A 10,000-nucleotide genomic window follows, 5' to 3' on the forward strand; every position below is an offset into this window, starting at 1 on the left:
ATTGTGGTGACGAATGTTTGGAGAGAAGAATTTTCGTCGGGTGCTCGCGTCTACAATATAACCTCCAGTTTGGTGCATTCACGTCGCGAGAACGGCAAAGAGTTGTATCAAAATGTGAAACGCACGCTCCCTCGGAACCGTCGTCTTAGTCCTTTAGCTGACGTTTTGTTGGAGCACTTCTCCAAAAGCCTGGGAAGGACTGTGACGTTGGGAGTGACTGCGTGGCCATACATAAGCCAAGATGGCGGACGGTAGCAATGCCGGTGTGAACGAAAAGAAACAACTTTCTCAAGCTGTCGACAAACAGTCATCGAATGAAAAAACGCTGGGAGAGTCGGAGTATCTGGTAAGCTGATCACCCTGTATTCTTAATTCATTTTACGAGCCGCTTAAAACCTACTAGATTTCTTTTTATGGTTTTTCCTGTATCTTCCTCTAGCCAATTATCGGCTCATCCTCGTTGTAAAAACCTGTGAAACTCACAGATAACGTAACACAAAGGAAAGCAAAAGAGCAAAAAAACACCAAGCAATAACCTAACCCTACCACGAGCTAACAAAACAAAGAAAAAGTTTCACGGGTTTTTACACCGAGGTAAACCCCAATTTTCGTAAGACTTATATACAGGTGCAAGTTTATGTAGCATGTAGCAACAGACATAATAGGTTACTATTATTTAGAAACCTCATAGGTTCTTTTTTCCCCCTCTTTGTAGAAGATATACAAAGATATCCTTCAGTGTGTGAAGTCGATATTTGATCTACGTAGCGGGTGAGTCCATGTATAAATTTTCTGTCTTGTTCAGAAACTTCTTGTAATAATAATAATAATAATAATAATAATAATGATAATAATAATAATAATAATAATAATAATAATCGCTTTATTTAAGTCTCAAGGATTTAGCCGAGCACGAGTGCTCTAGTAAAAAATTATTGGGGAGACTAATCAACTGAAATCAGAACAAATCAAATCAAATGTTTGTTTTTGAGGAGAGGGGAAATTCAGAGTACCCAGGAAAAAACCTCTCAGAGCTGCGCAGAGAACCAACAAACTCAACCCACATATGGCTTTGAATCTAGGAATCGATCCCAGGCCAATTTACAGCGCTCACCACTGCGCCAGTGGTGAACGCTGTAAATTTGTTTATAGTTGAAGCTTAATAATGCTCTCACTTGCCAGCATGTTTTCTTCATAATCCAGATTTGACTGGTCAGAGGGTTTCATGTACTTTGCATATCAGAGGTAACCAGTGGTTCCTCCCCAGAGGTGGGGAGTAACCAGTCGTTCCACCCCACATATTATTGTGTCTAAGGACTCATTTTTAATGATTAACTCTAAGCACTCATTTAATTGATTAGGTCTAAGCAATTAGAGTTAGGGTTGGTTAGCTATCATGTAAGGGTCATCAGGATACTGTGGGGTAGATTGACTCTGGGGCAGAATGTCATTCATATAAGAGCTTAAACAACCCTCCCTCCCATCCCCAAGTGTTTCGGTGTTTTCAGATGAAGAAATGTTAGGTGGCTTGGGCTGAAGATCGTCAGGAATCTTGGGCAGCATCATTAAGACCCATCTCTTCCAGCATATTTGGCTGTAAATAACATTGTCTCCTGGTGGCCCCTCCTTTATTGACCCTGTGCAGGGACGTATGAACAATACTGGTTGTTCAGAGTGAAATATTTTATCATAAGTCCTTTTCATGATTATGGGCAAGTCATTTGATACACGCTCACTTAGAGAACATGTAATAGGCTATGATCCCTTAACCTGGGTGACATGCTTCTTCTGTCTCAAACAAAATCTTCTTTATTGAGGACATGTCGCCTTGCTTCATTTGTAAAAAGCTCAAATGCATGTTAAAATGTGGAGTAAAGCTTTCCTGAAGCCTGATCTTTTTTCAGGCTAGCCATAGGAAAAAAAAAGGGGGGAGGGGGCAACCTTCACTTTGGTCTCATTTCTGTCGTGGCATTCAAGCATGCTATGAAGTGATTAAATTCCCAAAACTGTAATAAACTGAAGCGATTAGCTAGGTTTTAAATGAGGCTAAATATAATTTAGGCAAAGTTAAAACCAAGCCAATGCAGCGGTGTTGCCTGGGATACTTGGGGGGGGGGGGGGGGGTTCCAGGGAGGTTTGCAGGGGCATTGCCATGTGCTTTGGCTTGAGTTGCCTTTTTGCTTGCTTGCTTCTTTACCCTCCCTCCCTCCCATATTTTGGGGTAAGTATCTATACTCCACACACTGGTTTCTCTCAGTGATGTGTTGACCGGTGCCTGGGGGGTGGACTGTGGCTCGGTTGCCATGGTGACCTCCTTGCTGCTGAGGAGAGTGCTGTCTCCTCCATTGCTACCTTTACGGCACCTACCCTCCAAAATATTGGCGTGGTGTTTTAACCAGTAATCAACTGCTAGAATCAAAGCGACATTTTTGGTATCTGATTACTCTAGGCTTGCTAGACTTGATTATTTAACAGAGATTACAGACTAACATTGTAATGCTATTCATTCAATCACAATTTTGTTTGGTTTTGCCAGCTTTGTTGAATCCTCAGGTACCGGTAGTTATCTTTTTTGTGTCTTTCATAGAGTTTAAAATTTTGTAAAATTTCCTTGTCTTTTCACAGGCTCAAACTGAAGAAATTTCACGAGACTGAAGAAGATTTGCAAGAGGCTTCTGTTGAACCTGAATCGTAAGTGTCCTTTGCTTGCTGGAGTACACATCTTTTTGCCTGGCTTCAGCTTCAGGATGCAAAAATTCCAGTCTGATTGGGTCAGATAGTGTCCTTTATTGATACATATTAATTGCGTAGTACCAGTATAGAGCTTATGATTGGAATAGGATTATGACTACAGCACGATTACAAGTTGACAATAATCCCAAGCGTGCACATAAGCTTTAAAGATCCCAAAAGTTTTCTTTTAGGACAAGTATCACTTGGAATTTCTTGCAGTTGTTTTTATCATTTACATTATGCATTATCGATGAATAAATAGAAGTCAAATAAAATTTGTGTTTTTATGGACTACTTAGTCGTCATTTTTGTTGGAAAGTGAAATTGAATTCACTTTTCTATTAAGAGTTTTTGAAATAATTTATTAGCAATGGTGAAGATTTGACTTTATGGTGTATGTGTTGTGTGTTCAAATGTTATCTCGCTTGAAAATTTTTCATTTTCCTTTATTTCACATCATGATAATAAGTATTACACTGTACATGTAGAGATTTCTTACAGAATGCAGAATTTGTATTCATTATTGGTTTTCCAACACATAAGGTAGTAAGAAAGTGATGCAAATGATGTGAAGCAAGTTACAAGAAACAATTTTGTAAACATAATTATGATAACAAAATCGTTTCTTTTAATTATGTAGTCAACATTAATTAATGGTGAATGTAAGCTATTTTTCTAATATTTGCTTATATTATGTTCTCTTATTTAAAATAATTTGTTTTGTTTTCTGTGGAAGGTCTTTGGTTTTGTGTCCAAAATTTTACCTTGTCCCTGATTGTCTTTTTTGTTTTGGTGACCTTAAGCTTGGGTAACTCTCAAAATGAAGCATATTGTGAACTCCTCTTTTAGTAAGTTTTGTAAATCACAAAAGACATGACGTGTTCAAGCTCAAGTGGACACAGCTGTCTATGAATGATTTGTTTTTGAATAGGTTAAAGGAAAAAATACCTTCCATTAAAGGCCCACCTTTAACCAACAGGCTTTTCAGCCGTTTGTTTTTGTTATGGAAATTCACATTGCTCATTGCAGCGATCTGATTGGATGAATCTCTGCTTTGACAGGATTTTCATAGATGAAATTAATTATTCCGCGGCGCGCAGTGCCTGCCGGTTGAAGGTGGGGCCTTTAAGCATGTAGACTGTTCAAGTTTGTTCGATTTTTTGAATGGTTTACATTGAAGCTTTATCTTTAATAACTCAATACTTGAATTGATTTTCTTTTAACTAAGCAATGGGTACATTTGGATGAGAATTTTCATCCACAGCAATCTATGGATTTAATGAAAGGTTCCCTTGCAGTAAACTAATGTGTCTGCCATTGGATCATTGACCAAGTGGCATTCTTAACCAATGGATTTTGTTCCCCTAGTAACCAGTTGATGAATGACAAATATTGTTTTTATTAACGCCTCCTCTGTAGCCCTGCAAAAGTCTTCTTTTTCAATTTTGAATGATTGATGTCATTTATCCAATAACAGAAACTTGTTAATGAACGAAATAATAAATTATATGAAATCAATCATACATTGAACAGCAGATATGAAATCAAGTGAAGCTTCATTTAATTTTATATCTGCAGTTCTATATAAATTATGATTCATCAAATTTCGTTCATTGATTCATTCATCACAGGAATATTTGAAACCACTAATGACCAGCTACCATCATCAGTGACTTCATAGCTTGGTTGGTTAGAGTGTCGCATCAGCACTGCAAGGTCACAGGTTCAAACCCTGTTGAAGTCCTGAAATTTTCGGGCTTTTCTACGCAATTGCTAAAATTGCGTTCAAGGGTCATTGTTAGCTTCACTTGAGAAAACTTATTGGGTGAAAATAAATAGAGGATATTACATGGCTGCACAGAGATACAAAATTTCAGACTCTTCAAGTGTTGAAAAATACAAATTTATATAAATACTTTTCAACACGAGAAGAGAAATTTCGCATCTCCAAGAGGGCATGTAATACTCTAGTCATTATATAAACACGAATGAAATACCAGATGATTTCACGAAAGTCATCGAAAGCCGCCATTTTTATATGTAGCCAATTAGCAACATTGATCTTTTCACGTGAAAGCTCACTTGGTATTTCATTGGTGTTTATGTAATAATAATGGTTATGTGTTGGCAGCAGGCTGGAGTAAATTATGCACACAATGTAATCTAAAACTTAATGTTTCAGTTAATGCAAATAGTGAATGCTTAAAATTAATAATTATTGTTTATTATGTGATCATGAGTTTTTTCTAATTCACAGGAAAACTGAGTTGAAGAAAGTGCTGTCTCAAATTTCTGATTTGGTAAATCACGAAAAACTGGAAACACAGTAAGTGATCCCTTGTTAACTTGACTGTATGTCTGCTGTGTTTTCACATTGAAATGTATTTGTTTATTTTTCTTTTTAGATTTACCTGTGCTCCAGACAGTTTCACCCATGCCAGTGTCATAGCACAGACATTGTCATTGTACTTGTCCTTGCTTGATGAAGCTTGCATTAAAAAACTGTCAGCATGTATCAAGTCAGACTGTTCACACTGGCTGGCCAAGCTTTTTGGGTAAGGCCATCCTACAGTAGGATAAGATTAAACTTGCCATTGACTTCATTCCTTTGATGTTTCAACTTTGAAAACTGATTTACAATGTTGCTTTTATTTTCAGATATGAAAATGCATTGTCTTGCTTTCACGAGCACCGGTGGGATGGGTTGGTGCGAGGTAAATCTATAAATAATAATGATGGTGATAATAATAACAATAATAATAATAATAATAATTCTTGACTGCCTGAACAACTTGCACAGAGATGGTACTCAAATTCTGCAGGCATAAGCATTGCTCAGCCTTGGCCCTGGACCTGGGGCTGAGAGACTAAGCGTCTTATGGAGGATTAGGGTGGTTCCAATGATGCAGGGACCAGCATTCCTCCCAACATATCCAGAATCCCAAGATCTTTAAAAAGCATCCAAACAATCAGATACCAAACCGGAACAATCCACCAACCACCCACCAATGGTATAATCTTTTTTGACACCCCGATGCAATTTCCTGATTTTCTTTGCGCGAGAAGAGAATATGGTGATTTTCTCATCCTTTTTAGTCTGCATAATACTTGCACCCTCCAACACACCCAAGTCCTTCTACCCATTCTTATCAACCTCGCGCATCACCTGGACATCCGGCAACACAATTCCTTCACAACAAACCTTCACCCCTTGCTTCAACACCAACACAGCAGACTTGTCCAGTCCAAACTCCATTCCTGTGTCCAGTGACAAAACCCACACAACATTGATCAAACGCTCCAGCACATCTTACCTTCCATACAGCTTCAAGTTGTCCATGAACAGCAAACGGTTGATCAACCTACAATGCTTCACAATCTTGTACCCAATGTTCTCCCTTTTCAACAACATGGTGAGAGGGATCATGGCAAGAATAAACAACAGTGGAGATGAGGAGTCCCCCTGGAGTCCACATTAAATTTTTGATCCCCACTTTCCAAAACCCTTCCACCTTTGAGGGCAACAAAGCTTTCCAGACACGCGTACTACCAGAGAACAAACCCTTCACATTGTCAGCCACCTTCACCGTTTCTAACATTTCAACAATCCATGAATGCATAGGCCTTTCAATAAAATATCCATCCTCATTGTCACACACCTTTTCGTCACCCAGTCCTCCCTTACCACCTCGTCTATCAAAAACTGATCCTCTGCAACGTCTTCCTACACCCGTTCTGGTCATCCAACTGTAGGCTATTACTCTGCAAATGACCATGCAGCTTCCCTGTCAAGATCCCAGTGAGTAGCTTCCACATCAACAGTCCTGACCCAGAGCTTTCCAATTTTCCATCTTCCAAAATTACATTTTCCACATCCTCTACACTAATCTCTACTTCCCTTTTGCTTCTACACATTACCCCTCCAGTCCCTTACCTTATGCAACCAACTAGCGTCTTCGCTATGCCTCTCTTCCACCAAACAAATACCACTCCAGAACCGTGTCACCTCCCCTGCATTTTGTGCTTGGGTCAACCCCGAGTTTGCCTTGCTCCCCGACCCCTTGTACAACTGACTTATATGTGAACAAGTTTTTTCTATTTAACCTTCATACGGTTGTCAAAAAACTACTGAATTTTTTGTCCTCCCAGACTAGACTTCCTCTTCAACAACGAACTCACTGCAATTTTTTATTGTTCCCTTCTCAATAACCTGACCAGGAACCTCAACCCACTCCTCACTACCAAAGACTGCTCTTATCTTCTGAAGTACCCCCCTCTCTTCATTGCCTGCCACTCTTACACCACCATCATTAAAAAAAGTAACCAACTTCTCCACAACCACTTTGACCGCTTTTGAGCACTTTGGGGCCCGCGTTTGATTCCTCGATAGATTCAGCATCATATGTGGGTTGAGTTTGTTGGTTCTCTACTCTGCACCAGGAGGTTTTTCTCCAGGTACTCCACTTTTTCCCTCTCGTCAAAAACCAACATTTAACTTAATTTGTATTAATTGTTGATTTCATTTTACACTGTACCCAATATCACTGTAGTGCTCCAGCACTAGAATGACAACACACTTGAATAAAGTTCCTTTCCTTTTATGTTTCCATTGATGCTACTCTTAAAAACTCTCTAAATTCCAATTCACTCAGATACAGGACCTCCCTTAACCCATTGACTCCTGGGGGTACCCCATTGACGAGTAAAATTGTCTGGCGTTAGACAGAGCAAAATACTAAGTCTGGCAGGGTTTGGCCGTTTCAGGCGTCAAAGGGTTAAAACTACTTTCAGGTGATTATTATTATTATTATTATTATTATTATTATTATTATTTATTTTTCTGGTTCCCTTTACCATCCCTCCAGCTCTCTCGTGGCCATCAACACCAGAACAATCCAGCTTCTCCACAACCACCTTTACGCCTCGTACCCTCCTCCTTCTCTCTACATCCATTTTCAGTAATCTCAGAATCTACCTCTCTCTCAGACTTTTTTCCTTCACCCACAGCCTCTCATTGTGTAACAACACCTTCTGCTTGAGACTCGCATCCCTCCTCACTTTCTGCATCAAATTCCTTGAACTCTTCCTCATCATCACTGTCTCCAAACAACTCATTCCACTTGGCTTCGCTGATCACCATCTTCTCTTGATTCGTACCAACCTCCTTTCCCATCTCATCCCTTATTATCTCCATCTTAAATTATTGAGCTTGATGCACTTCAACTGTGTGATCAAAGTGGGTTGTTCCTGCATACTCAAACCTTTCTCGTCCCACAAAACCTGCACCTTTTTGATGTTACAGTACCTTCCTGTCTTCTTCCGACCACTCCTCTCTTCCCATCCAGTTGGTGGTTATTTTAGGACACCCAATCGATTTTTTTCTTTTTACCACGATTAAGGTAATTTAAAGAATTTAATTTCTGTCATTCTCTGGAAACTTCCAATAATAATTTTATTATTCATGGCTTTGTTTAGTTTGCAGGTTGGCCTTGAGAGTCAAATATCCTAAATTTGGAACAGAGGGATTTACAGCTCTCTATACCAGGTACTATCACCAGTTTCCATATAATGAGCCCTAACATACATTTTAACAATCATTAAAATAGTGGGGCCACAGAGAGGGAGATTACAGTTAACAATTTTTCTGTAGGACTCCTGATTGGAACTAGATTGAAGAATTGGGTGGAGTTTTTCTTTTATCATAAATGTGTTATCCTTTCTTTCAGAAGAAGAAAATAAATACTGATGTTTGGGATTGTGCCAAAATAATGTTATTAAATTTTATACAATGGTAAAAAATTAATTAGCATTGGGATATTGCCTCCTATTTGCATTTGTGTGGTTTGCAGTCTACCTTGTGGGTTTGGTCACTTACCATGCTGCATTATCCAGTTGGTAAATGTATTTCACTGACTGGCTTATTATTGTGTCATTGCCTGGTGGTGACTGCCTGTAGGGTTGTCCTAATGGCTGAGTTGTGCAAAGCCAGATGTATTATTTATTGTTAAATTTACAAATGAAACTTTTTAGCTTTGTATACAAGTTGCCCATTTATGAACATGTAAAGTGTTCTTTACAAACTTAACTGTATTTAGAGAGGGAGACACAATTAACCCATTCATACCTCAAACACCCTAGGACGCCCCCCCCATCGACGAGTAAAATCATCTGGCGTTAGACAGAGTAAAATCTATTAGGTGTCACTTAATTCAAGAGTCAATTGGTTGAGCTTTATCCCCATTTTTATAGCTTGCAGCCCTTAATAACTATATCACAGAGGACAGACAACAGCTACAGTTGGAACTCCATGCCCTACTCTAAATATGAATAGCGTGTAGATTCTTTTACTCCCCACAGGATTATGAACATTGAAGGGTTGTGAGACAGGACCTACGGTTTATTGTCGTTATCCACAAAGACTAGAGAGTCTAAACATTTGCATATGTCATTACAATTAGGCAGCACAATCGCTGGGTTTTTTTTTTTACCCCTTGACCTCTTACACAGTAGGAAATGGATTATGAAATAGGGAAACAAAACAAGGTCCCGTGGGTTAGCACCAAAAAACTCTGTACATTGTCACCGTACAGTATTTATTCTGGCCAGCGCTTGATTTGAACATCATTGGACTCTGGATGTGTTCCTTTCCCAGCAGGATTGTTCTCCTTATCATGAATCTTTAAGCTTCACCTAGTAAATGTGTTGGTACTATATATAATTTTATTTGCAGGCCACCAGTTGTTTATATCAGCTCCTCTGCTTCTAATACATTAGGACATTATTTGTGTACACAGGTACGATAATTTTCTGTGTAAGTCCTGATTTACATTCTCGCTCTGTGTCTTTCAAAGTCATTTTTTTTATCAGGGGCTCCATTCCATGGTTTCCATGGGTAAGGGGAACTTTTGTTACTGTAATCAAGTAAAAGGAATGTTCATTTTTTCCAGCTTGGTTTACCACAGTCCAGTGTTTCTAAAGGTGAGGCAGTTGAGTGTTTGTGCTTGATTTAGTTTGCAGGTAAAATGAGGTGATGGGGTAACTGAAATGTGAGAACTGTAGCTTTTCTTAAGTTTTGAGCTAAGGCTCTTTCCAGCACTATTCACTATGAACTTTGTCAGCTTCTAAGAGATGAACAACTTAAGGTAATTCCCTTGAAATTGTTCTACTATCAAACTTTTTTGGAAACTTGGCATAATTAACATTCATGATATGAACATTTAAAAAATGCAATAAAAAAATGGGGTCACCGTGCTTGTTTACGCGTCAA

The 10,000-nt window shown here is 38.8% G+C and overlaps 1 protein-coding gene across 1 annotated transcript in view; it reads left to right on the plus strand.

Annotated features, from left to right (window-relative positions):
* The first annotated feature begins 192 nt into the window (after nucleotides 1-192).
* The window catches only part of LOC138014466 (pyridoxal-dependent decarboxylase domain-containing protein 1-like), a 30,968-nt gene continuing 21,160 nt past the window's right edge, over nucleotides 193-10,000 (plus strand). Inside the window, exons 1-9 of the mRNA XM_068861536.1 lie at nucleotides 193-346; nucleotides 716-771; nucleotides 2,626-2,691; nucleotides 4,991-5,059; nucleotides 5,139-5,288; nucleotides 5,392-5,447; nucleotides 8,209-8,278; nucleotides 9,464-9,527; nucleotides 9,681-9,711. Coding sequence (XP_068717637.1) covers nucleotides 242-346; nucleotides 716-771; nucleotides 2,626-2,691; nucleotides 4,991-5,059; nucleotides 5,139-5,288; nucleotides 5,392-5,447; nucleotides 8,209-8,278; nucleotides 9,464-9,527; nucleotides 9,681-9,711 — 667 coding nt within the window. The 5' untranslated portion in view covers nucleotides 193-241. The remainder of the gene's footprint in view (nucleotides 347-715; nucleotides 772-2,625; nucleotides 2,692-4,990; nucleotides 5,060-5,138; nucleotides 5,289-5,391; nucleotides 5,448-8,208; nucleotides 8,279-9,463; nucleotides 9,528-9,680; nucleotides 9,712-10,000) is intronic.

Source organism: Montipora capricornis, chromosome 8 (genome assembly GCF_036669925.1).
Source record: "Montipora capricornis isolate CH-2021 chromosome 8, ASM3666992v2, whole genome shotgun sequence".
Classification (NCBI taxonomy): domain Eukaryota; kingdom Metazoa; phylum Cnidaria; class Anthozoa; order Scleractinia; family Acroporidae; genus Montipora; species Montipora capricornis.